This window comes from Electrophorus electricus, chromosome 11, assembly GCF_013358815.1.
Source record: "Electrophorus electricus isolate fEleEle1 chromosome 11, fEleEle1.pri, whole genome shotgun sequence".
NCBI classification, from domain to species: Eukaryota; Metazoa; Chordata; class Actinopteri; order Gymnotiformes; family Gymnotidae; genus Electrophorus; species Electrophorus electricus.
The window spans coordinates 19318615-19346228 of NC_049545.1; the positions used below are offsets into that span (position 1 = coordinate 19318615).

Here is a 27614-nt window from a genome sequence, read left to right on the forward strand (position 1 = left end):
GATCTATGCAAATCAACAACGGGGACGAGCACGTACGGTTGACGTCCTGCGAGTACCCGCCTGTGCTCCAGTCTAGGGAACGCGCATATAACGTTGAAAAGTAAATACGGGTAAAAGGTAAAAGTATACACAATGTGTTTACAGACAGATAAAAATACAAAAACATTAATTTGATTTTTTTTAATTTGATTACAATACCTGAAAAATAGACAGATCTCTGCTACTACTTTTAAATGTTTTGGCAAAATATGGTTAACATTTTTGTAGAACATTTATTAAAAATAGAGAAAACATTTAAAATAAACCACATATTTGTGTTTATATCCATAAGTCCAAAAGGTAGCACTTTTGATTCAATCATCTGTTTTACACATTCAGATATTGAAACCAAAATAAAACAAACAACTCCATACACATGTACATTGATACAAAAAGAGCTGAATAAAAGGCAAATTTCTGACATTTCATTGAATATTAAAATATAGGTTATGTCTGTACCATTGCTTTGTGAGAGAAGTCAGCAAGTGAGGTAAAAGGGATGTTTGCCTTGTTTTGTAATTAGTCTGCACTGTGTAGTCATTAAATGGAACAGAAGATAACAGAACTCTGTAGGAAAAAAAACCCTACTATGAGCGATTGTGTTAGTAGTGTTAAGCCAGATCAAACAATTACTGTGCCAAGAGGGTGATAAAGCTGTCTGTGAATAGACAGAGGACGTAGGTACAGACAGAAAGTGTTGGAGTTAGCGAGGGCTTGATGTGTTTGGTGACTAGGCCTACTTTTCAAAGTTTTCCAAACATCATCAAATAGAAATCTGGCATTCCTTGAAACATTGGCCAAAATATCCAGATATACTGATTCCAGTATTAATTAAATCTAAAAACCAGAATCAAACTGAAAAATCTGTCCTCTGGCGGTGTCTTGCATTTAGTCGTATTTTGCTGACAATACAGGATTTCAGCACTAGAGGGCAGAAACGTATTAATTTAGAATGTTGAAACCTGTTTTTGTATAAATGTAATGTGTGGGTTATCCTCAAAGACATACAAATCACACAACCCTCACTTTATATGCAATAGCAAAATTACATATTCAATATTTTTTGATGCTTTGTTTTTCATTTGTGGCTCACAAAGCAAACTATCCTTCCATTTTCGTGAAGCAACCAAACATCTGACAATTTTTACTTTACATACATAAACACAAGGTATTCACCTTCTTATGTATGTAAAGTACTTGCTGTTTTTTTTCTTATAATCCCTGAAAAATGCTTAAATATGTAATAGCTCACTTAAGACAAAGAAAAGAGCAAAATAAAATGTAAGCTAATCAGAGAGGCAGTTAGGCATGAGCGATGTAGTCCTTTTCTCTGTAAAAAAAATAAAAATAAAATAATAATAATGAAAAAGCAGACCCTGATATTCACTCATGGTGAATTCCCAAACAGGACTTAAACAGCAACAATCCCAGCTTCCAAGTGTGTTTTTGATGCTATGCAAGCACACAGATGCACACAGGAAAAAATCCCAGGGCCTTGTCTGTCACAGGGCTCCATCTTGGCTCTGGCATTGGCTTGCTGGTCAACGGTGGTAAATTCCATGCTGCAAACCAGTTGGGGTCATCAGTGGTCATTCAGCTGGTAGAGCAGTATTGGAGGTCCGCGCTCAGGGGGCGGGGCGGGGCAAGTGGCCAGGCTGCAGGTGCACGAGCCCGGGGAAGAGGGGTATGGGAGCAGCCTGCACTGCTGGAGGTCTTGGAGGCTGAAGCTCGGAGAGCAACATTCGGCAACCACCACCTTCAGCCTCTTCCCACCCGAGTAAAAGAGTCTCTGCGAGGGCAGGTTCCCCTGCAGCGCCTCCTCTTCCTCCTCCTCCCCCTCTCCCCCTCGCTGCGCCCCGTCAGAGTGGATCTTGCGGAGAAGGTTGTTAATGAGAACGGAGCGGCGCAGGTAGGCCTCGGGGTCGTCCAGGAAACGCAGCTTCTGCAGTGACAGGCGCAGGATGCAGCTCCGCTCCTCACGCAGAATCAGGTGCTGCCAGGAGAGAGAGAGAGAGAGAGAGAGAGAGAGAGAGAGAGAGAGAGAGAGAGAGAGAGAGAGAGAGAGAGATGGGGAAAAGAGAGATGGGAAAAGAGGGCAGAGAAAGAGAGGGTAAAGAGAGGGAGAGAGAGATGGCAGAGAGAGACTCAAGGAGAGACAATGTTACAGAAAATGAGTGAGGCAGAGAAAGATACACAGAAAGAGACAAACATTCAAAAGAAGTGGTTGCACAGAAGGAGGAATAATGAGTGATGTAATGAAGAGAGAAAGTGATATAAATCTTTGATTCGGGTTGGGGCACAGCGAATAAGGAACAGCCAGTGTGACTGCTGGGGGTGGAGGGATCACAAATGTAGGAGCTCTCACTTTTTGTAAATATCCATGTAGGCCTCCCTGGACATCCTCTTCTTCCGCATACTTTCTCTTAAAGTAGGCGACTTTCGACGTTGTTGATCGATAAGGGCACACTTAATGTGAAGATCCTGCGAAAGCAAGTGACCGCATCATCCTGATTTTAGACTCACTAGCCAGTTCAAATCCATACCCCAAGTCACCTTGATCTGCACAACTTTGGCAGACATGGATTTGGGTAGACTGGCTGGTAATACATACTGGGGAAACCAGAGTTAATGATAGCAAAGGCTCACTCCACAAACATCACAGCCATTATGCACGATTACGGTTCGATATGTCACGTGACAACGAGAACAATGAGGGCAATGTACGTTTGTGTGGGCGTCTTATTTACCTGAGGGACGTCGCACATGAGCGAGCACGCACACCTTTATAACAAGTGCTCTGTTCACCTGAACATTTCTCCCTACTCTAACACACATGCCTTCCGAATGCTATGGTGAGAGAGAAAGAGAGAGGTCTTCGGTTATAAGTGTTTGATCAGGTTAAGTCTGTAATTTACACAGTTTCAGCTTCTGGAGTTTAACTATCGGAAAGACAGCATCATGAACGTTGGCTTACTAACCTAACGGTACTTGTCAGCAATAGGCTTAACGCAATTCTGGTACACTAACAGGTGATAAAACCAATATTTTAGTTAGAACTAAAGTTCCGACCGGTTCACATCACCTGTAAATTACAGTGTTTTTTTTTTTGTTGTAATGGCTTAAAAGTAGTCTAACCGCTTCACACTTACCAATCATTAGGCAACGAAGACGCTTTGAAAGAAGACTCGCCTACAAACAGATGGAAAACTATTAAAACATAAAGCCTAAATGTCAACTAGATAATCCTCAGCCACATCCGTCAGCCAGGCATATATCTTAACGGAATTATTTACCAACGGCATTCGAATTTCGAATTTGAATTTCAAAACGCGCACGAATTCAAATATAGACGTTCGGAGTTTCGTCACGCAGTGGCAGTAGAAAAGTGAAGTTCCCAGCCTCGGTATAATGCCTCCATCACAGGCTGCACTTGACCTACCCCGTTATAGTGATCTGAACAGCCTCCTTCAAAGCAGCTGATCGGCAGTCTCCTCACGCGGTTCGGGTGCTCATCCGTACTGCAAGCCTGTGAGATCTCGCTTGTCTATTTCATCATTTCTGCAAAGGTGCGAACACAGCCTGCATCAAATGTCACGGCTTTAAGCGCCTCGAAAAAGTTTCTCGCCTCCGATGTTGTATCGCCGTTCTGATAATCCCTTCGGAGTACAGCGCACTCTAGAGTCTTACAATATCCTCGTTTGAGCGGCGAGCAGTAACGGACACCTCGCCGCATCCTGATTGGTCCTCGCCGAAACAGATGTTTTCTGTTGCTAGGAGAGTCACTAGGTAATGATGACGCTACATCAGGGTCCATTCTTCTCGCATCCTCCTTGTGCGCTGCTAGGTTTCCTATACCCGCCCCCTGCACATCGCCTTTGCTCACACTCGTTCACGCTTCCTTTTTACTACACGATTATTAACGGCTACCTTACTGGGGCTACTTTGTTATTTATTTCGTTGGTCAGTTGCTCATCTAGCCTTCACCATAAACCTAATTCTACACTAATCTTAATTATTTTGTAGCATGGAGCAATAAGACACATAGCCGAAGCATACACATTCACGCAGAAGCACACGCATATACACGCGCACACGCACGCACACACGCACACACTCACACACGCGCGCACAGAAGCGCGCGCGCAAACACACACACACACACACACACACACACACACACACACTGCGAACTGGGAAAATAAAATTTTGAAATGCCATTCTCGCATCCTTGACAACTAACAGCCACCACTGAGTAAAATCAATTGGTTATCTCATTTGGAAGTGCAAGACACAAGTTTACTGAAAGAGAAAAAAATATATATATATTTTTATCTACAAAAAAAGAACAAAACACTATACAGCACACATTTCCATGCATAACAAGCACTGTCAAGTGTAAAGTGCTGAGATCCATGCAATCAGAAAATTCTGGGATTTTCCACATTTCATGCTAGCCTAACACATTATATAATGAATTTGACCCCATTCATATAACCTGATTCATAGTATTGAACAGGCACTTTGTATGCATGTCATGTAGGTTGTCTTGTTGATGACATGTGGACACTGAGATCATGTGTTTATGATACAATATGTACAAAGTTCCAGGCATGAACAGTACTGTGGCACATAATGTGCTGTATGATGTCATGAGAATGAGGTAAAATGGGGAAACATTAATGGTGTGTTTGCGATGCGTAACAGCTGTCAACACAATATAATGAAACTTGAGTTTGTGTAGGCTGCTATGATCTACAAATGATGTACATGCCATGTTATCTCCCAAAATGTTAAGTTATAAAGGGTTGATGGTAACATGGTTACAAAGTCATGTACAAAGGATTAGGGGAAAAAAAATCACTCAAAATTGACTGGGAAGAGATAGACAATAAACTAACGATCACAAATTAGTCATTTAAAAGGGACTTAAATGTATTAAGATGGCTTCACATTATAAATTCCATGTTAAACTTACAGTCAGTCACTGAAAATTATTTGACAGTCAATAATACTTCCATTTTGTCTAAAGATATTAAAGAATATCAAAGGAAGCAAGGCATCTAACAGTCGCTATCTTCAAAATGAAGAAGAAATTGCTTTGGGTCACAACTGAAACTGTGTTTGATCGAATGTGGTCATGTCATACAACCATTTTAACAGGCTCTGTTAGTTTCCACCTGTATTAGTTGCTCTTAAAAGCACAAGAATAACAAATAGTTTTTGAAGTGCTTCTATGCTTGAGGTGCAAAAAATGAGGAACTAGCCATTTAATCACAGGTTGGTAATTAAGGTCCCATTCATGCAATCACTAGGCGACAATCACTCTTGAACCAGTGATGATAAGTGATTGGTTGCCATGGTGAGTGTCATGGCAGAGAGCCCTCTGGTTAAATGAGTGAGCCAGTGTTCTGTTGTGATGTCATTTCCTGGAGACAAGATAAGGGATACAATAAGAACTCGTCCATTTAAGGGCAGTTGGAGGTCTGCATGTTTGTAAAAGCAATCACAATATATATAATGTGCATTACAACTTTTACAATCCATTACTAGAGTATTACATTGAGTATTACATCTTACAGAAAGCTGTAGCACATGTGAAATTGTTTTCTCATTTTTGCCTAATCATTCTTCTTTTTGTATAATTCTCGTGGATACATTGGTCTAATTTTTTCAGAGTCTTTGATATGGTTAAACACCAGAATTAAGAGCGCTGGAGAAAATCATTCCTCTGTGTGCTCAAGATGTTGAAGCCCCAGACAAGGCTCATGGGTCAGGGCAGGAACCACAGCAGGCTGCCCAATACAGTGGATCTGCATCTGGTCGAGGCTGGGCCACTGTCCCTGACCACCACCTACGCTCCTGGATCCCCTTGTAGATAGTGCTCAGTCCAGAACAGAAAAGAAAGCAACAGAAGTCTCAAATTTTGTCGCTACTAAAGTCGACGCTGTGTTCTCATGATGGTTCTGCAAGGTGATGTCCTACGGGTCTCATGGTCAAAAAGTACTCCAAATCTAACGAATGCACATCGCCGGTGGAGAGGCGTGGAAGCTTCAGATCGCAACAGTGGTGCTTTGCAAGTTTATGCAGCATTTATGCATTTTACGGGGTTATTTGGAAGCAAGCAGTCACAAATCTGAAGTTTTGTCCGAAATGGGCTGGTCGTTTACAAATTCACCAATCAGCGCATAGACCGCTCTATATAGAACATTACATAGGGTACCCATAAGGGAGAAAACAGACAGAATTTTAACAATGTTATTGTGCACAAGAAATATATCACTGTGACATTTCATCACATAAACTACCTAGAACATCAACAATAAGTAGACTAGCGGTACAATCACGACACATTAAAGTACAGCAGTTTAGCAGTGTGATGTTGTGACTTTAGTAATACCTAGCTCTACAGCTCTGTCCAACTTCACATTTTATCAGTAAAAACTACTGAGTGAAATACTGTAATGCTTATTTCTTGAACACGAGCTTTGTTTATTCTGTCCATTACACAGTCCTTACAGCGCTAACATCTGCCATAGGAAACCACTATGCGCTGTGGTACCTTTTCCCTTAAGCAGTGTACATCGATTGTTCACTACATTTACAATGCACTATGGGTAACAATATAGTGAACTATAAAGAGAATCTGAATTATCCACTGAGAATTTGGACAACACCACAAAATGGCTGACACTCTAAATAGAACACTAAACAGTAAGTAGGGTGTGAATTTGGACACAGCTAATGAGTGTGATATGAGATTTAAACAGGAGCGCTTTGTGTGAATTATCCCTTATGACCTTTCCAAGGAACAGTTCTTATAAGGTACAACTGAATAATCATAATATGAAGCAAGACTGTGAATACAGTGCGGCAGTGCTGTTTCTTTAACGTAAATGAAATATTTCATACAGTTGACATAAGAAGCTTCAAGGCAAAATAAGATCTTCCTCAGTGCCTTACTTTCACAGTGAGCTTCAGCTGAAGAAAAAGTTGAGTTTGTTAAGAATTAGGTAGCTTACGTGGTAGCTATAAGTTTGTGGCTTCTCGCTACTGCTCTCTAGTGGTCATTGATAAACTTGCCAGGATAAACACTGCAGGCATATGAGGGACTATGTAGCAAGCATTACATTGAATTCACCTCATTTTGCCCCAGGTGGTAAGCATGCAACTGTGAACTATTACCGTGCCTAGCAAGCATGATAGTATTGTTGCAAAACAGTCATCATGAAAGCCAAGTCTGCTGACATCTAAGCTAGGGCTGTGCAATATATTGGTTGTCAGTCATTATCGCAATACTGGCCTTTGCAATTCTGAAATCACACAAGACTGCAATTTGCGAGCAAGTCAGCTAACAAAACACTTTTTTTTATTATTGTGAGCTGCAAGATTTACAACTAATCACAGATGTTCCAGATGAGAGTTCTGAGGACAATTTAATTAATCTCAGCGTTCATATGATTTAACAACTGTAAAGAATTTTGGTCAAAATAATATAGGTCAACCTTTATGTATGTCATATCACTGTGTTTCAATATACCACAAGCCTTTCTGCAGTATGTAGGCATGTAATTCTGATCATTTAAAGTGCAAATTACACCACAGATGCCTTACAGAAAGAAACTTTTGCAGGGGGCAAACATGCATGTCGAAGCAAATTCCCCCTGGGAGTACTAGAGACTCCAGGCAGATTTCAAGAACTATGATCTTACCTAACACCCACAATCCACAATTCAACTGCAAAGTCAGGCACGCTCTTACAGAGGGCATCTTACCAGCGTGCTAGACAGACGCTGCCAAAGTCGAAGCCACTTTAACATAACTTCAGCCATGCAGACATGTAACTTGGGAAACCGTTTCAGGCTTGAGAGAAGAAGCACTACTGCCTCTTAAATGGCGAACCTCTAACCATTAGCTCTTCTCCTCCCCTCCCCACCACAGGTTCTCTGTAGACTGCCAGGAACATCTGGCATTTCCTGATGTTTCCCGCTCATCCGTGTCCGCTGTCAGCAATCCGTCCATTTCTTACGCCCTCTCTGCTTCCCCTCGTTTCTCACCCTTACCCATATCCCCACCCCCTTGTACACACCCACTCATCCCTGCCCTGCCCCTGTCCACCCTATGCCTCCAGGAGTGTGTGCCATCTGCAGACCTGCTGGTTGCCGCCCTCCCGCATGTCCCGCCAGTGCAGCGCCTCCTCCTCGCCGCTGCTGTTCTGGCCAAGCGCCAGCCATCCCACCATCTCTTTGCGCTTCATTCCACGGCGGCTGTACACTGACACCAGGAGAGTGACGTCGCACAGCTGGAAGAGGGCCACCTGGAAGACGAAGGTCTCCTTGAAGACCGGGTTGGGCTGGCCCCGCCGCAGTGATGTCTTGCACCGCGAGATCTCCTGGCCCATGGAGTTGAGCAGCGACAGCTTGCCGTAGGTGTCTATAAGGCACGGGAAGATTCAGCTGGTAGCTCATTGGTTAAGGTGCTGGACATGTAATCAGAATGTTGCCGGTTCAAGCCCCACCACTGCCAAGTTGCCACTGTTGGGCCCCTGAGCAAGACCCCTAACCTTCAATTGCTCCAGTTGTATACAGTCATAATAAGTTGGTTTGGATAAAAAGCATCAGATAAATGTAAGTGTTTGCATGTGTAAGAGGTCTTTAGTGTGTGAATGAGTCATAATGCAATAGTGCACTCTCACACAAAGGGAAATTACAGTTAGCAAGTTTACTTTCTGGGTACAGGAGATTAGTGTGTGTGGTCCCTTAACTGTTTTATCATTCTATTTGTACTGATTGTGCGTCTGTCCATGTGTGTGTGTTTGTGTGTGTGTGTGTGCATGTACTCAGTCCAATGTGTGTGTATGCAGTCATTACCTCAGGGGTAAGTCATTGATTTTCAATAAGAGTACAAAGTGAAAAAAGCTCTCAGATGGAGAATCTGAGGCTCTGTGATCGATTAAGTGTCCTAATATCTGCAGTCTGAAGTGAGATCAGGCTGAGATGTGACAGTCCAATTCCAAATAAAATCCACAAATATAAATAATTTGCAGCTGCTTTTAAAACCTTTAACCAGTTATATTTGTATTTGGGGTGTGTGTGTGTGTGTGTGTGTGTGTGTGTGTGTGTGTGCATGTGTAAATATAGTTGATGATGCTCTTTCAAAAAAAGGCTTCATTTTCTCATGTGGAAGACATTCACATTAGTAGCTATTAACTGGATCAATATCACACAGATATTACTGTTTGCCACATAAACAGGGAGTGTTATTAAAGCGTGTACTCATGCATATTGTCCAGTCCTTATGACAGGGAATGGGTTTCAATGGGAGGGTAACTCTGGCAGGAAAATGTGAAATATCACTATTCTGCATCCACTGTGTTTCCACGTGAAGGTGTATGTATGTGTGTGTGAGGGTGTGTATGTGAGAGTCTGTGTGGTTGTCTGTGTTCGGGTGTGTGTGTGCACAGCTGTGTGTGTGTGTGTGTGTGGTCTCTGTGTGTGTGTGTGTGTGTGCCTGTGTGTATGTTTTTGTGTGTGTGTGTGTGTGGGGGGGTGTGTATGTGAGAGTCTGTGTGGTTGTCTGTGTTCGGGTGTGTGTGTGCACAGCTGTGTGTGTGTGTGTGTGTGTGTGGTCTCTGTGTGTGTGTGTGTGTGTGTGTGTGTGTGTGTGTGTGTGCCTGTGTGTATGTTTTTGTGTGTGTGTGTGTGTGTGTGGTCTCTGTGTGTGTGTGTGTGTGCCTGTGTGTATGTTTTTGTGTGTGTGTGTGTGTGTGTGGGGGTGTGTATGTGAGAGTCTGTGTGGTTGTCTGTGTTCGGGTGTGTGTGTGCACAGCTGTGTGTGTGTGTGTGTGTGTGTGTGGTCTCTGTGTGTGTGTGTGTGTGTGTGTGTGTGTGCCTGTGTGTATGTTTTTGTGTGTGTGTGTGTGTGGTCTCTGTGTGTGTGTGTGTGTGTGTGTGTGCCTGTGTGTATGTTTTTGTGTGTGTGTGTGTGTGTGTGTGGTTGTCTGTGTACCTGGAGGCCGGTTGAATGCTAGGTTGCGGAAGTGACTCCCTTTGATGAGCTCCACGGAGAGGCGGCCGGTGGTGGCATTGTAGGCCAGTCCCAGCAGCAGCTCAGGAACCCCACCGTGGGTCAGGGACTGTGTGGAGGCACTCTGAGCAGGTGAGGACGTGTGGGAGTCCAGAGCCTACACACAGAGCCCGAGCCAGAGACAGGAGGTGCAGGAGGGAGTGAGACAGAGGAAACAGAAACACACACACACACACACACACACTCTCACACACACGTCTACCTTCATGTCACTGCGTGGTTCCAGCACTAGTATGGCCTCGGTCGGTGTTGTGTCAGTGTTGAGTTTGTTGAGTCTGTAGATGGCCTCTCCCATCATCCTCTCCCTGTTCATTTTCCCCTGAGCATACAGCCGGAACCGCAGCGCCAACGAGGTCAGGTCACCTGGTTCGAGTCGCGAGAAGCGGAATGTCTCACCGAACCGCGGTGCCACGCCCCTCTGCACAGCAGTCTTGTAGCGCTGCCGTTTCCCTGGCAACAGGGCCACATGCACTTGCCAGGAGTCCATGCCACTTCGGCCCTTGTCAGGGATGCCCTGGGCTGTCACCACGGTGACCAGGAGCTTGAAAGTGTCAGGTCGGTAGTCGAGGACAACGACAAGGTCGCCGCATTTGGAGATTGGGGGGCGGAGATTGAGTGATGCACTTGGGGGGCGGGAGAGAGAACTCCTACTGCCTGCACGCTCCTGCTGATTTTCAAATACGCGCAAACAATTTGCCCATTTTGGCTTTGGGTAGATGGAAAAGGTAACATTGAAATAAATGTTTTTACACACACACACACACACACACACACACACACACCTACTATATCATACCTCCCCACCCAGGCTCCCACCCTGACTCACACACACACACTAACACAGATCGCTACTGTCAACAGAAACACACCAGCACCCCAGCAGTCAGCACACTTGATACATGACAACTCATGAATATTCATACAGCTTCAGCTGTTCTTTGGTGTGACAGTTTGCACTATGGGCCAGCCAAGATATGGGGTAGAGCCATTCATTTAGAAAACATAGAGATTTTAAACAGGGAGGAAGGAACCATACATATTTTGTGGATTCTTTAAAAAAATAACACAATCAGAAAATAGATGAACTGATACATAGAGATACAGATTTGTCTGGACACCCACCCACCCATACACACACACACATGCACCCACCCACACACACATACACACACACACCCACCCCCACCCCCAGAGACACACACATGTATGCACATGCGCATGCGCGCTCACACATTCCAGTACCTCGGGGCTCCAGGTGGAGGAGCTATCAGTTGCTTCGTTGTTGTCATAGCTGTGATTGTCCACTGCTGCGTCCAGTTCTGGACTCGGACGGGGAGTCCTGCGGCCTGCACTCCCCAGCCGTCGCCTCTCCTCCCTGGGGAGGGCCCCTGGCCTGTCCCCCAAGCCTCGCGAGCCCACGGAGGCCGTGTCCGCACCCGCAGACAGAGGGTCAGCGGGAGTGCAGTCCTCACAGACGAGCGTCTGAGAGAGGGGATCCCGCCGTCCAGCCTTGTCGTGACCCTGGTGAGACAGAGGGTCCTGGAAACTCTGCACGCTCACATGGTCAGCGTCTGCAGGGAATGGAGGTGAAAGAAGTGCATGATGGGTAACATGCAAGTGCATTCTGCTTCACAGCTCCCTTGGTTTTCTCTAGATAGTCCCCGTGATCCCCTCTCTAGCGTAAGTATTTCGCTACATAGTCCCTGTCTAAGTAGAGCAAGTGAAGTACTTGGGATTTACTAACTCCCTAGGTTCAACACATCTGATCCAAATCATCAATTAAGTATTGAGGCCTACACAGTAGGAAAAACACTTGCCTGTGCAAATAAATTAGAACTTACTGCAGAATGTCTTCTAGCAAAGAGAATTGGAAAGCTGAGAAAATAAGCAACTCACACAGTTCTGTCAGCATAACATATGACTGGATCTCAACAGATTCCCTGATTAGACTGCAAAGAGTGTTTGCATTATATTTATTAAAAAGTGACTTGCATAATTCCCTGGGAAGTGAGCCCATGACCGTGGTACCGCCAGCACCTTGGACTCGACAGATGAGTGATCATGTTATTTATATTACATATGAAATTTCCTGGACATAGTTAATATATACATATCATCAGCAGCAAAGATCCATAGTATAATATTGTACAAATTACATATTGGACATAACATGCTATGCAGTAGTAACATGCTATGCAGTAGTAACATGCTATGGTAACCCTTCTCAAACATGAATTTCATATGTGAATGACTATGTGCAGATGTTATGTAAATCTATATATATATAAACCTATAGTTGGCATGAGAATAAATGTCCTGAATGACCCTGTGAGGGATGCATTTTCTATGAATGGAAGCTCTTTGAAAACACAAAATATTCCATTTTATGGAGTGGCTCCGTTACCATGACAACCAAAGAGGTGCGTCACCATGGAAATTAAACTTGGCAGTGATGACCAAAATTCTGGCAAATGTTTTTAGTATATATATATATATATATATATATATATATATATATATATATATATATATATATATATATATATATATATATATAGAGAGAGAGAGAGAGAGAGAGAGAGAGAGAGAGAGAGAGAGAGATATTCAAAATTGTAGTAAAGTACACAGAGTTTCCAGAGAAACAGAACGTTTCAGACAGAGGTCCTTCATCAGCTGTGCAAGCAAAGTGCTTCTGAATTAGCAGTAGGAGGAGCCAGTTTATATATGAAACAGTAGATGTTTAAATTATAACATTTTAAGGGGTTCTAAAGTTCCAACATTATAGATCAGCTCTTGTTCTTTGAGTTTCCTAATTTCATCGCTGCCATAGCAACAACTGGCAATGCTAACAGATATGTCATAAATGCAGGGTCCATTACTAAAATGTCTGAAGGTGTTCAACAAACTGATCAGCAACCTTCTCTTGGTTTCTCCAGTGTAAAGCTGATTACATTACCTACAAGTAATACAACTCCCATGAGGAGGCCACAACACTTAAACCACTGACAGGTGAAGTTAATAGTTAATAGCATTGTTAATAATAACAATTTGATCTGTCAAGGGAGGATGAGATATATTAAGCAGTTATTAAAGATGTGGTGGAAAAAGGAAAACATGGACGAGGGTGGGAACAACTTTAATAAGAGCCAAGATGTACATCTAGATGAGTCCGTCAGAGCATCTCCACATCTGCAGGTCTTGTAGGGTGTCGCCATCATGCAGTGGTTAGAACCTATCAACAGTGGTCCTAGAAAGGACAAGAGATGAACTGGAAACAGAAGCATGAGTGCCCAATGCTCAGCGATGAGTGTGGAGAGAGAGGCTAGCCCGTCTGGTCCTATCCCATAGAAAAGCGAGATGTTACAGGGCAAGGCATTCGAGTATCCAGGTGCGTGGCATGGAGACCTATGTTTTGTTATTATTCGATCCAGGAAACACTTAGGTTGGTTTGTCTGGTCCTGGAATCCTGGTTGACGGCTCTATCTGTCCATAGGTGGTGCTTTGAGTTTCTGGTGTTGTTACCAATCCACCTCTGAGCAGTGCTCCTGTACCTGCACATATGCTCATTAAGTTTCGTGGCCAGTGTTCCTGACAGGGGGTTGTGGGCATGCAGGGCATTGGTCTGTAGTTGGATGGTGACTGACCCTTGTTGAGGTCCTTTGTGACCAATACTCTCATGCTTTGTGTTAGCCAGCACAGATGGAGGCCGGTAGTTAGCAGCTGGCTTGTTTGCTCTTTTATTCGGCCCTACAGAACTGTCTCTTTAGCCAATGGTGATGGATCAGGCCAGGGGCTGCCCAGTTCTTCATGCCTATAACCTGCTCTTGGACATCTGCTGTTGCAATATTGACTGGTTCCTGCTCTGGAATATGTATATATAATGCAGAGTAGTACACAAGGTTTCCAAAGAAAAACATGCTGTTTCTTAGGAAACCTTGTACACTATAACCCACACACACACAGATATATATATATATATATATATATATATATATATATATATAATTCAGAAGCACTTTGCTTGCACAGCTGATGAAGGACGTCTGTCCGAAACGTCCTTGTGACGTTGGTGGCACAGAGGGAGTGAGAGGCAAGTGAAGTTCTGGACTGTATTTATTCTCTATAAGAAGCTCGACTCAGAGCTATTAAACAAATACTTCTATTGCAGTAAGAGGCAGGTGCTCAGCAGCAGTACGGCAGGTAGCTGTGGGGTTTAAATAGTGAGGAGGACAAAAGAGGCCGCAATAGGGAACAGGTGTGTGTAATGATCAATAAGTACGTGGTTGGGACTGTGGCAGGTGTGTGTGTGTGTGTGTGTGTGTGTGTGTGTGTGTGTGTGTGTGAGAGCTGGCTGCCCGCTGCATTGTGACTGTTGTGTTTCTCTGGATACCGTGTGTACTTCAATATTTCCTCCTACCAATTCAGAAGCACTTTGCTTGCACAGCTGATGAAGGACCTCTGTCCAAAATGTTCTGTTTCTCTGGAAACTCTGTGTACTTTAATACAACTTTGAATATCTTTACATCTCTTACTACAGTACACTGCATTTACTCACCATATATATATATATATACACACACACACACACACACACACACACACACGCGCGCGAGAGAGAGAGAAAGTAGGTAATTATGTATATAGCATTGCTAGCCTGCACTAGCCCACCTATTGGTCAGGATAAAGCCATCTGTCACACCATCAGTTGGTCCCATAGGCTCTGAGCTATAGCTGGTACATGTACTACTGAGGATCCCTACAAGTAAGTGGCGGTGTGTTTCAGCAGCAGTAATTCAGCAATTACCATGGCTGTAATCTCTTTGTTTAAACACATACAGCTGGAAAGGCTACACTTTGGGATAAGTGCCGTTGTATCTAAGGCAGGAGACTGGGGTAAAGTGCTATGTAGGGACCTGTGGCAGAGGTGCACCAGAGCACTACAGAACAGGCTGCATCTGAGCAGCTCTCTGGGATCTCCCTAAAACACAAGGAACTCTGTACCTCTCTGAGACAAGTGAATCCATTTACCAAGTTTCAGAATTTTATGCATGTTGGAAAAACAGAAAAATATTCCATCACATTTATTATAGATTAAATGCATGAAAATTTGAGATTCATTCTCTTTTTGCGCTGTTCTCCTTGTTAAGCACAGCTTATGGATAGCTAGCTAAGAGATGCTCACATCATCGATCTGTCGCCTTGGTGCAGAGACATGGGCAGGTCCAGCGTAAAGGATTTTGTGGAGGACTCCCTAATTTGAAATGAAAACGGTGCTATAAATATACGAGATCCCTCCAAAGCGTGTGTGTCTCCCTCCATTCCTTCCAAAGGCTCTGAGGTGGACAAGTGTTGATATTTGGGAAAGCTCACATGGCAGTTTACGCAGACGACCCCCCCGCCTGCTGTCTCCTTACCCCCAGCAACAGGCGTGGGCTGACATCCTCAGGAAGTCCAGGTTAACACTGTTTGATAGAACTGCATATCAGACTCAACTTTCGCATGTGTTTGCAAGCCCCACGTGGTTGGGGGGTGTCTCCGCTTCTAGACCCGAGTCAGGCGGGAGCAGTGTGCCACACCAAATGGTCCGTATACAAGCTTAGGGAAGCCTCTCACACTACACGCTTTAATCAGTATCTTACACAACAGCATGGCAGGCAGTTATCAGACATTCTGATTAAGTGATTTCTTTCTACACCAGCAAAATGGGCTGTGTTTGTTGAATATGTAGTTGCCAAATGAACCTTTATGGTGTCCTTTGTTAGAATAAGCCTGCATTTGAGGCAGGATGGGAGTCGGCATATGCACAGATATCCATTTCTCCAGACATTACAAACTGAGGGGCGCAAGTGCGTTCTCACACTTCACATCAGCAGTCTGACACCTCTCTGCCTTGGCTTTACCTATTATTATACTTTATGTGTAAGTTTGAACAAGTTGTACGTTTGTAACTTTATATATATATATGTGTGTGTGCACTTTTGTGTCTCTCTGTGTGTTTGTTTGTCTACCTTCGCAGTCAGAAGGCTCAGTGCTTCCCTCCTCCTGATCTGAGATAAGTCTCTCAAACTTATGATGCCGTCCTGGGGCGCTTTGTCCGCTGACCTCTGTGGCTCCCGAGCGAAAGCTTTGCGAACGAGAAACAGAGATCTCAAAGCGCTTCACGATCTCGTCCTCGCTGTCCGAGGAGCTGGAGACCTCGTCGTCATCGCCGTAACTGTTCACTGCACACACCGACGCACACAGGGAACGTCAGAGGGGAAGGTCAGTGGGAGAAATAGGAAACCCGTTAGATACATACTAGGTGACTGCTCAAAATAAATGATAAACACAAAAATTAGAGGGAGGAAATAGGGAGAAAATAATAAACAAAAATAAAACGCTTGAAATATGCAATCTTGTAATTACATTTCCTGAGGTCACACCTCCACACCCGCACATGCATATCACACATAATAAGCCACACAAATCCAATAAACCCAACGTGACTTTGCGTTGAGTGGCTGTGGTCGTCATGGCTACCTGGTCTTCGGGCTCAAGTGTTTTCTCCCATGTCCTTGTGTCTCTCTTTTTTCTTCCTTAACCACGCAAATGTTCCGTTGCCACGGCAACCTCACTGCATGCCAGTCAGGCTGTTGACTGATGGGTAAAAGCGCCGCCACCGTCATCAAAGTGGATTTGAAGAACCTGGATTATACGGCTTGATGCCGTGCAATCCCATGTCATCCACTGAGCAGCCTTACAAAAAGGCTTTTAATCAATTCACCACTAGCTATAATGCTGTTGGATACAGTTCCTTTAAAGATTCACACTTACAAAATCAACTTACTGGATCCACTTTCACCAAAGCAGAAATGCCCTACTACAGGTGATCTTAATGCACAAGATCCCCGGAGTTTTGTGTGCAGTTGCTGTTATGCGCGTGTACGCCATGAACACATGCACACACAACTTAGGTTCACATATCAAAGATGTGTGTGCATGTGTCGCGTGTGTGCGCGCACGTGTGTGTATGTGTGTGTGTACAAATAAAGGACGTTCCTTGATTAGTTTGGTGGTGAATGTGTACCGTTTAGTGAAGTCACCTGTGTGTTTGCTGTTGTGTGTCAGTGTGTGTGTGGGTACTGAATCGACTGTTTATTTTGTGAGGGTGGGTGTTGTTCTCCCTGCATATCAGTTTACTCATTATAACTAGACACACATGCACGCACAAACACACATGCAGATGAGTGCGCCAACACCCACCCACACACACACACACCCACACACACACCCCCACACACACACCCAGATGAGCGTGCCAACAGCCTCCCCCACATCCCTCCTCACATGCAGATGAGTGCACTAACACTCGTTCACATACACACACACACACACACACGCACACACACACCCACACACACACACACACCCCCACACACACACCCAGATGAGCGTGCCAACAGCCTCCCCCACATCCCTCCTCACATGCAGATGAGTGCACTAACACTCGTTCACATACACACACACACACACACACACACACACACACACACACACACACACACCCCCACACACACACCCAGATGAGCGTGCCAACAGCCTCCCCCACATCCCTCCTCACATGCAGATGAGTGCACTAACACTCGTTCACATACACACACACACACACACACGCACACACACACACACACACACACACACACACACACACACGCACAGACACCAAGCCCGACTGCATGACACATATCATCTGTCACAAAATGTTAGCATTCAGATCAAATGAGTTTCGGTTGCTGCTCTTATTGAACTAATTGCACTTTGAAACGCTTTGCTGCCCTTAGTTCCACATGCACTGCACTTAGCTAGCACAAGATAAGTCTCACGTTACAGGCCATAAATGCTTCCGGACTGGCAGTCGACGTTTTACTGGTTTGCTTCCCACTGTTTGCGTGTTTTAAAATTTGATCTGGATAAATGTGGCTGCCAAACGCCTCAATGTAAATACGTGTGTGTGTGTGTGTGTGTGTGTGTGTGTGCGCATTTGTACACTGCGTGCCTTGGCCTAGGTGTTCTTCCTGAAAATGATTACTTATATACATAAACTCATTAAATCTTAAATCTCCAGAATAGGCAAAACCAATAGATAACACTAAAGTCGTTACATTGACAGCACTACACGCATGAACCAAAAATGTACTCTCAAATGCCTATACTTTAGAACAGAACAAACCCAAAGTGCAACCTGCTGGGGACTCAGGGCCTAACTAGCCGCTGACTCAGCTCTCACCCGTAGCAGAGCAACTCGAGGCAGCACACTCCGATCTCCTCTCCAGCTCCTCTGTCTCCTCTGTGATGGGTGCGAGGCGCTCACCCGAGGGGCCGGCCTCGCAACCTCCGTCCAGGTCCCGTGAGGCCAGCTGGGCCCGGAGGGCCCGAAGCCTCTCCTCGGACTCCGCGGACGCCGCGTCTGCGTGGGCGCCACTCTCCGCCACGGCCCCGGCGATGTCCGGCGGAGCGGGCCTGCTCCCGAGGAATGAGTCTCTGATGGCGTCTGAGAAGTGAGCGAGCCATGCAGAGAACGGCGTGGCTCCTGCCGAGGGGTCAGCCATGGCAGAGGCTACGTGGGGGGCCCTAACGCACGCTGGGGTCGCGCCCTCCTGTCCTCTCTGCTTCCGTTAACAGACGGCGAGCCGTGACGCAGCCACCTTTCTGGCACTGTCCGCAGGAGGACGGGTAATTCCCTCGCAGGCGTAGTTCAGGAGCACTGTCTGTGTGATGGGCGGGTCAGCCACCTGCTGTTTGCTAAGGGAGGCGCGCGAGCTGGAAATGCCAGAGCAGGGCATGTCCCGCCGACTCTACACCGAGTTTACTTTGCGTGTGTCGCGCTACGCAAGTTTCAGGTTTCCACACTGTGTGTGCTCATGCATGCATGTGCGTGTGTTTGTGTGTGTTGGTGTGACATAACATGAACACAGATATATAACGCTAATGTTACTGTGTGGCAGTGTTGGATATGAAACACGTAGACCTAGCTAGCTAACAGTTCCAGTCCAAATATCATAAAATACAAATATTTGTACAAGCCTGTCCACGTGCAACCAGAATATTCTCTGCCGTCCTCACCATTTTAATTTCACCAACAAAACCCAGCCTGAAGTATGACCATATGTCCAGGATTCAAGCTTTGAAATTAGGTACTTATAAATGTCAGGAAACCCAGTTCCTGGCCACATCTCCACAAATCACTTGTTCTTTGGTCATGTGGATGCATCTCTGTCAAGTCCAACTGCCTTCCATTTAAATAGATAACCTCTTGTTTCATTCCCGGTTTTGCTGTTTCTCCTAATGATCTGGTCGAGGCCATGTTTCAGAATAAATACAGCCACGGAGGGCCCAAAGACTAAAAAACACAGAATGTCTTGCCACTCAATCCAATTGAGAGGATGCATTCCGGTGGAAAAGTGACATCAGCGCATATCCTCTAATGGACAGTGGATTGCAAAAAGATTCGTGCTCTGCGTCCCTCTGGCCTGAAGGGTGTTTATTATTATTTCGATTATTTAGAAGTCAGTTCACCTTAAAAGGTCCAGTGAATGGACCTTATTTGGGGGCACATCAGGAGGGTGTGTTTTAAGACGCGTTTTAAGGCGGGCACTCACCCAGGCCCTGGTGTATGCCAGCTCTGTCCTTGCGCTTGCGGCGGCCGGCCTGCTCGAAGCAGGGCAGCCCTCCGACGCGGGCGAAGCACAGCTTCTTATTGATGAAGAGGAAGAGGATGGCCAGAAGCACGACGAAGACCCCCACAGCTGATAGGAAGCCGATGGCCTCTGGGGTGACTGAAGGGGAGAGAGGACACACAGAGACACACGGATCAGACCACACTGCCATGCACACACACACACACACACACACACACACACACACACACACACGTGTGCGCACACGTGCGCACAAACACACACACAATGAGCAAGGCTTCAGTAAATGAAGCAGCTTCAAACATTGTTGCACCAAACCTATTCAGATATACAGTAAAATTCATTGTAATGTGTAATACATCTTACTTAGACATTGGTGCAATATGTGTGATTAATCCCAAGACCAAATATGTACAGACATACATTTGGACACACCTGGTCTAATGTATTTTTAAAAATGTTTTCTACATTTTAACAAAAAAACAGTGAAGGAATCAAAATAATGTCATAAATATGTTAAAGAAAATGGTTTATCTTAGACGTAGGATTCCCAGAGTTCTTCAAAGTCACCCATTGCTTGCTGTTCTCTTACCCACTTTTATGGGGAAGCCACCTGTCATGTCTCGGAGACATTCTCATGTATGATGAGCACTTGTTAGGTGAGGGACTACATTTCTGAATTTGCTGAGGGGGCAATTAAGATAAAATTTAAAACTTCTTAAAACTTCATCATTATTATTATTTTTAATTATAAACTGTATATGTTGTTTTTGGAATAATTTAATATATAGGCTATCAACTTCCACTATTTATATTTATCTTAAATTTTTTTTTAAGAATAATCCATTAGATTAAAATGCCTTTATTACTATTAAAAATATACATTTAGTCAGGTGTATCTGACTGAATGACTTTTGATTAGTGTAATCAATAATCAAATATATATATATATATATATATATATATATATATATATATATATATATATATATATATATATATATATATGAATTAATAACTACTATTATCATCATTATTGTTGTTGTTGCTGTTGTTGACAACAATTAAGTGTTGAAATAAAAAGAAAGAAAGGTGTAACATAATACAAGTACAAGATGAAGGCCCTGGGTCAGTGGGACTGGAGCTAGTCACAGTGGTAAATTGCCTTAAGTGTCTATCTGCATAAGGGAATGAATCATTAGAAAGTTTAGTTCTATTCAGAATACGTGAGTGGGAGCCTTGTATAGGGAGTATCTTGTAGTGGGGGTGTTTTGCAGTAGGAGTGTTTTGTAGTGGGGGAGTCTTGTAGAGGGGGAGTTTTGTAGGAGGAGTGTCTTGTAGTGGGGGAGTTTTGCAGTAGGAGTGTCTTGTAGTGGGGGAGTTTTGCAGTAGGAGTGTCTTGTAGTGGGGGAGTTTTGTAGTGAGAGTGTCTGGCAGTGGAGGAGTCTTGTAGTGGGGGAATCTTGTAGTGGGAGTGTTTTGTAGTGGGGGAGTCTTGTAGAGGGGGAGTTTTGTAGTAGGAGTGTCTTGTAGTGGGGGAGTTTTGTAGTAGGAGTGTCTTGTAGTGGGGAGTCTCATAGTGAGAGTGTCTGGCAGTGGAGGAGTCTTGTAGTGGGGGAATCTTGTAGTGGGAGTGTTTTGTAGTGGGGGAGTCTTGTAGTGGGAGTGTCTAGTGGCGGTCTGGTAGTATCTTGTAACTGGACTGTCCTGTAGTCCTTCCAGACTCTTCTGCCTCAATCTGCTCTTCTTCAGGACCTGGGTTTTACAATCTTCCTCCCATTTTGAGGTTACTATTCTGGGTGATATTTTTCATCCTTGACTAGCTTGGTTCAGCCAGAGCAACCGTGGAAGTGCTATCGTGAACCCCTGCTGTGAAACATGCCACTCAAATGAAACAAACCAAGACTCGGTTGTAAATGTATTCATTTACACTGAAAAATAAACCCTGCGTTAAAACGTGAAGATTTAAAAAATGGACACTGAGCTGATGTGTAAAAAGAAGAGAGGCAATTGAGAGTGTGTGTTAATGCAGAGTTGAATTAGAGATGAATGAGATGCAGAGAGCTGGGTTAATACAGCCTTACTCAAGCACTCGCTGAAGGGCTCTTAAACCGGCAGTCTTCTTCACCCACAGCTACATCCACACACCCAGCTCTTTACACACACACATTGTTGGGTTGTGTGTATGTGTGTGTGTGTAGGTAGGCTCTGATCTCCTCATTGAGACTGGCATGAGTGTGACTCAAAGACTGTTTGCATACAGGTTTTTGCTACTGCCAGGGACATTGTGGGGGAGGACATATACACAAGCACACGCACGCACACACACACACACACACACACACACACACACACACACCATTAAAATGGTGCACTTTTAAAGAGAAGGGAAAAGGTACCAGTTTCTGACAAATGCACAAGGACTGGAGCACTGTGTGTGTGTGTGTGTGTGTGTGTGTGTGTGTGTGTGTGTGTGTGTGTGTGTGTGTGTGTGTGTGTGTGTGTGTGTGGGAGGGGATAATAAGGTCCAAATGAGAATCTACAAACTGGCGCAAAACATCCCACGCACCTGTCCTCCAGTTTAGAAGAAAATCACACAATTCAGACAAATCTCATGAGAGGCATAGTCCACACACACACACACACACACACACACACACACACACACACACACCCCACAGGGTACTGCTCTGTAGAATGAAAACATACTTTCATCACAGCATTTTGCTCATGCCTCACACAGGCACATGGACATACTCATGTACACACATACTGTAAACACACTGATTGATCTGTTTAACCTCCTGCTGTGTTTGTCGCCCACATAGTGGAAAAAATGGCTCCTTTAAAACTGGTCTGTAAAAACATTCATGTAGAAAATAACCACAATGAGACATACACGCACAGCCCCGGGTGTGTTTGTCATGGCTCAGTTATAGGTACAGATGAAGATGGAATGGCAGGGGCGTTCATACTGCCTTGTTTGTTCAGTTTGACTAACACCAGTGAAGTAAGCAGCAGGGATGTGCACATGTGTGTTTGAGGGGTTGTGCAGGTGAGGCATCCATTCTATCTTTGATGTCGATGCTAGGTGTGAAGGACTTCAAAGACTGCATTCTGCCGTACAATGCATTCTCACCCACACTTGCATTAAATAGCTCTGTACGCGTTACCCTTTCACTGCACATGCAATCGCATTCATTTACATCATGCATGCAATGTGTACACACACACACACACACACACACACACACACACACACACACACCTCTGCAAAGCCACATGAAGTAGTCAGTTTCCTTGGAAACAGTGCAGAAGGGCTGATATATGTTTTCATCCGTGTATTAAAAAAGGTCAGTCTCACAGTCTATGTCTCAAGTGGAAGGAGATGGACGAGATTAGGGAAACGGCTCCCCCTAGTGACACATCGCTGCCTCAGCACTCTGCTTCTAAGCAGCGGGGCCGACAGACCCAGTGGAAACCTTGTGACGACTTGACTGGTGTTCTGTAAGCGATCGGAAAGGTTTGAACTGAACATGGTGCAACAGAGACAACACCAGACAATAAAAACCGGGCCACGTGATTGTAGAATAGCTGGCTGGGTGCTAGTACAAGCTGATATCGGAACAAACATCAGTGCTGTGACAAATTACATAATCCCTACTTGCAAAATATGAACAAGAACAAGTTGCAGGGTGTAAACATAACATGTGAGGACATATAATTATGTAAAGATTGGTTGTAAGTCAGAGGTGCTGAAATCTGAAGATCTACCACCCCTCAGAGTTAAGTTTCACCCCAGGTCCAACACTCCTGGATCTAATATTTAGGTGAAGACGTTGAACAATCATGACCAGGTGTGTTGTATTAGGACTGAAACTCAACTTTCCAGGTCAGTAGATCCCCAGGGGTGAGGTCAGGCATATCTGGGGTAAAAATCTGAGAAGGCTGGCTTACACGCCGTGCCTGGCTGAGACAAGACAGGCTCCTTCTGATGACCAGGCTGCCAGGGACGGTTTTTTCCCACTCCCGCTTCCATAACCCACGTGCCGGTGGACGAAAAGCCGATACCAAGTGAAACAAAGTGCTCTGACCTGATGATCGCGAGTCTTGATGTCTGCGTGCTGCGTGCTGTCCTGTGGTGTTCAGACCTTAAGAGCAAGTGTACGTTGAACTCTCCAACAAAGCTTACAGTATACCCTACTGTCTTCTGATTTAAGGATGACCTGTAAGTCAGGGAAGGTTCTTGCTGTTTTTATAAGCTCTTTCCTGAGACCTTATTCATGAACAGAATGAGTCAGCACTCTTCACAAGAACCGTCCTGTTTGTGCTTGTCGAGAAACTACACCCTTCCTGGGTTTCCTGCTCCAAGACCCAAACAGATGAGCGATGAACGATGCGACCAAAGCCAAAGCACCCTAGACCCTCGTGCACCCCTCCCTAGACCTTCGTACATTCCTCCCAAGACCCTCTTACACTCTTCCTAGACACTCATACACGCCTCCCTAGACCCTTGTACACTCTTCATCCCTACTACCAGGACTTCCTGTTCAAGGAACTGGCAGAAGCCCTTGAGTCAAATGCTTTTCCAACCCAGATTCTACACAGGCAGGGGTCACAGAGAGTCCAGCACGGTTGGTCCACTTCACTGCTAAACCAGGTTCCGAGGGCATGTTTGAGCTAGGGATTCTCAAGTCCCGACATCTGCTTCGCCAAAACCCATGAAACCGCATGCTGGTCTTAGTGACAGAGAGGTTATTAGAAACTATGGTGAGTCAGGAAAGGGGATGAAGGAGGCATGCGAACACCCTCACTAACATGCTTCCTGTATGATAGCCCACTTCCTTTCATCAGTGTGGGTTGGAGTGGGTCAGTGTTTCTCAGCACTCCAGTGCAGAGTGGGTTTTTCCCATTAGGCAGTAATCAGGCTGCACTTCTACTATTTTCATCAACCAACATCCAGAGGCTGGAAGAGTGAGAGAAGGTAAATGAGAAGACGACAGCTCAGAAGGCATCGCAGAGCGCGTGGTACACGTTGCATGGCCGCAGCACGGTAACGTGCTCGCGACGCATCCATGGCAATGCATGAACGGTAAGTGAGGCAAGACCCATTTTCACAGACCTGGGATGGATGGGTAGACAGGGTCATGGCAGTAACATCGGACAACTGCAGGGCACTGCTGCAGAATGAAAGACCGAAGAGGACAAAGTCTAGAATAAGAAGCCAAACCAGGATTGCATGAGAAAGGACCAAGTTAAATGTTTATTCTCGCATTCATACGAGTACATTAACAAATGATCTCATAATAGCAAAATAAAAACAAACAATTAACCAAATCAATATGGTCTTGTTTAGCCAGGCAATTCCTCAAGTCAACCTGTGGAAAATGTTTATAATATATAGTGAGCCATTCGTCTTTTGTGTCGGTTTGTGTCTGCAGGGACCCCAGGCATCCATGTTTTTGGTCCCTGGTGTGACCGGACCAGGTATTAAGCATTCCTGGGTGATTGTACCTAGGTGAGTGATCCTGGCTTGCGGGGATCTGTATTGTGGCAGCCTGTGACCTATAAGAGGGTGTGAGTTTGGGCTGTGTCAAATGCACAGAACAAAAACAAAACACTATCAGCAGCTCTGAGAGAGTCCTACATAAATGACAGCCAGCTGACACCTAGCTCCATTCTGTGGGAAGTGTATTAAGTCCACACATCACTGTGAAACTAAAACTGAGACTCTAAAAGATCCAAAACTGCCTGCACATGCACAAAACCCACCATCTGATGGGGGATGGCTTATTCCAAGTAGGGTGTGCACTCAATTTTTCAGAATTTGTTTATATCTGTTAATATGTCTGCTAGGCCTACATACATCACATTTGAACAGTATTTTTTGTTTTGTTTTGTTTTGTTTTTGCAGATTTAAACAGTAGCCTACAAGAAAGAAACATGATGAAGCAAGTTAAACAAAACTGCCAGACGAGAATGCTGCGGCCACTAGGTCTCAGAAAGACAACGTCTCAGACTGCATTGCAGTTAACCTAATTGCCTAATGTGTGGGTCCTCCTATGCCAAGCGACACCACTGACCAACAGCGACTGGAAGAATTATTTTCACAACCGCAAAAACAATTGTGCGATCTTCTTGTCTCTCTCTCTTATATGTGTATGAGCAGGTCTCTTGCCCACTACACTTTCTGCCCATCCTCAAACACGTGCGTTCGCTTTGTATTTTAACAGGGCAAAGCAAAGCGTCTGCGGCGTGCAGTGCTACTGACAGCGGGGTCTACATCAGTTTTGCCCTATTAAATAGCCCCCATAGAGGGCCAAATCCAGCCCGCAGAGACGCCCGAAATTCTTCACTAAACTACTTCGGAAAAGCGGTTAAAAAAAAGTCTGTATTTGATAAGCGCCGCAGTCTTCTCTGAAGTTCGAGGTCTTCGCATGACAACTGAGCGACTGATCATACAAAAATTATGGCATTTTCGATTAAAAAAAGACAAATGTTGAAATATGTTCCACTCTCCCCTGCATTCATAAAATTACATTTTAAACTAGTGCTGACATATCGTTATTGAGAAAATGTTGATAAAACCCTACGGTATTATGGTAGAGTCTTGTGCAGTATACACGAGAGAGAGAGAGAGAGAGAGAGAGAGAGAGAGAGAGAGAGAGAGAGAGAGAGAGAGAGAGAGAGAGAGAGAGAGAGCGCGGGGGGAGGGGGGGGGGCTGTGGTGTAAAGTCTCCAGCGACCCCTTTTGCCCAAAGTGTAATCACTAAAGTATCTTGAGAATGTGACACACACACATTCACACCGACACTCACGTAGATTTCTAATGTAGAAACACATCTTTAATCTTACAGATCCGGCCTCAAAAAAAAAGGTAACGAGCCGAGAATAGTCTGCGATTATATCTCGATTATAAGCAAAGGTGACACAGCAATGCAACACAAATGTGTTTAAATGATATGCGCTACTGCGAATGACATGAAAATCAGACGATAGAGCCGAACTGCGCAACGACAGCAGCGTTTGTCTGCTTTACCGCATGACCCTAGACTGCCTAAAACAACACCGAATCAGAACAACGAGATCACGCCAGGACTGCTGGTGCTAACACATCCAACAAATACTGAATTCCTTTTATAATCAATTGCTGACTTGTGATACTTACTGTCGGAAGCCATCACTGAGACGTATCGGTTTGATCCAGTGGTTTCAGTCAATTCTCCCCTTTACAGGTTTTCTTAGGCGTCCCATGAGGCTGTTTATTTGTCAAATTTGGTGCGGGCTAGATTTAATAAACGGCATGAGAACCCATTCCGTATGACGGCCTCTCACAAATCCGGACTGTGAAGCGAATCCCGTCAATTCTCTCCTCTCAAAAACCCCCCTCAAAAAATACCAAAAGCCACCACTTTGAAACAGCGGCATCCAAACAACGACGCACCCGCACCCGGCCTCTCTCGCACAGTATCGTCCCTCTCGCTCTCACCTGAGCGAGGACCCAGCCAGCTGTCCGGCCCGTCCTGCCCACGCGAACCACAGCACCAACCAAACCAATCCGGTCCTCGTCTATTTCACAGTCAAGTGTGCACCGCCGACCCCCGAGACTCCACGGGCCTACTACGCCAGCACCGACACCCACAGGACAGAGACTCCAGACCACACGTGTACACACGTCACTGTAGTACATTTCACAGCAGCCTCACGTTGAGTATGCTGAAGTAGCACTTCATTCACATATATGTGTCTATTATATAATATACTACACATTACATGTCTACTGCATACTAGATGGCTTAGGCAATGTAGAATAAG

General features: G+C 44.8%; 1 protein-coding gene and 2 long non-coding RNA genes across 6 annotated transcripts; 1 reads left to right on the top strand and 2 right to left on the bottom strand.

Annotated features, from left to right (window-relative positions):
• Window positions 1–179: 179 nt before the first annotated feature.
• LOC113575521 lies at window positions 180–3696 on the bottom strand. The gene is made up of 5 exons (XR_003410426.2): window positions 3479–3696; window positions 3189–3228; window positions 2787–2886; window positions 2405–2520; window positions 180–2032 (listed from the first exon to the last, which is right to left on the bottom strand). It is a non-coding gene; the product is annotated as an uncharacterized LOC113575521 (long non-coding RNA).
• A 1807-nt stretch (window positions 3697–5503) lies between these two features.
• Window positions 5504–27464, bottom strand: syt16 (synaptotagmin XVI). 4 transcript variants are annotated; one of them, XM_027007068.2, is made up of 7 exons: window positions 26968–27464; window positions 19761–19937; window positions 16131–16343; window positions 11365–11693; window positions 10325–10828; window positions 10045–10219; window positions 5504–8469 (listed from the first exon to the last, which is right to left on the bottom strand). In XM_027007068.2, the coding sequence occupies exons 1-7, from the start codon at window positions 26978–26980 to the stop codon at window positions 8156–8158; spliced, it is 1725 nt and encodes a 574-aa protein (XP_026862869.2). In that variant the 5' UTR covers window positions 26981–27464; the 3' UTR covers window positions 5504–8155. The 4 variants fall into 4 exon arrangements, with proteins under 4 accessions (XP_026862869.2, XP_035387667.1, XP_035387666.1 ...); XM_035531774.1 differs by having other exon boundaries at window positions 10325–10786; window positions 19761–19982; XM_035531773.1 differs by having other exon boundaries at window positions 10325–10789; window positions 19761–19982.
• Window positions 24710–26346, top strand: LOC113575523. Its single transcript, XR_004776692.1, has 3 exons — window positions 24710–24891; window positions 25241–25317; window positions 25714–26346. It is a non-coding gene; the product is annotated as an uncharacterized LOC113575523 (long non-coding RNA).
• Window positions 27465–27614: the final 150 nt, after the last annotated feature.

What these genes read in the sequence shown, in the direction of transcription:
- syt16 (XM_027007067.2), bottom strand. An exon ending in CCTCCACCTGGAGCCCCGAG is followed by an intron (nt 10,829 to 11,364) that starts GTACTGGAATGT and finishes ATCTACCCAAAG; the next exon opens with CCAAAATGGGCAAATTGTTT. An exon ending in AGCATTCAACCGGCCTCCAG is followed by an intron (nt 8,470 to 10,044) that starts GTACACAGACAA and finishes CGTGCCTTATAG; the next exon opens with ACACCTACGGCAAGCTGTCG.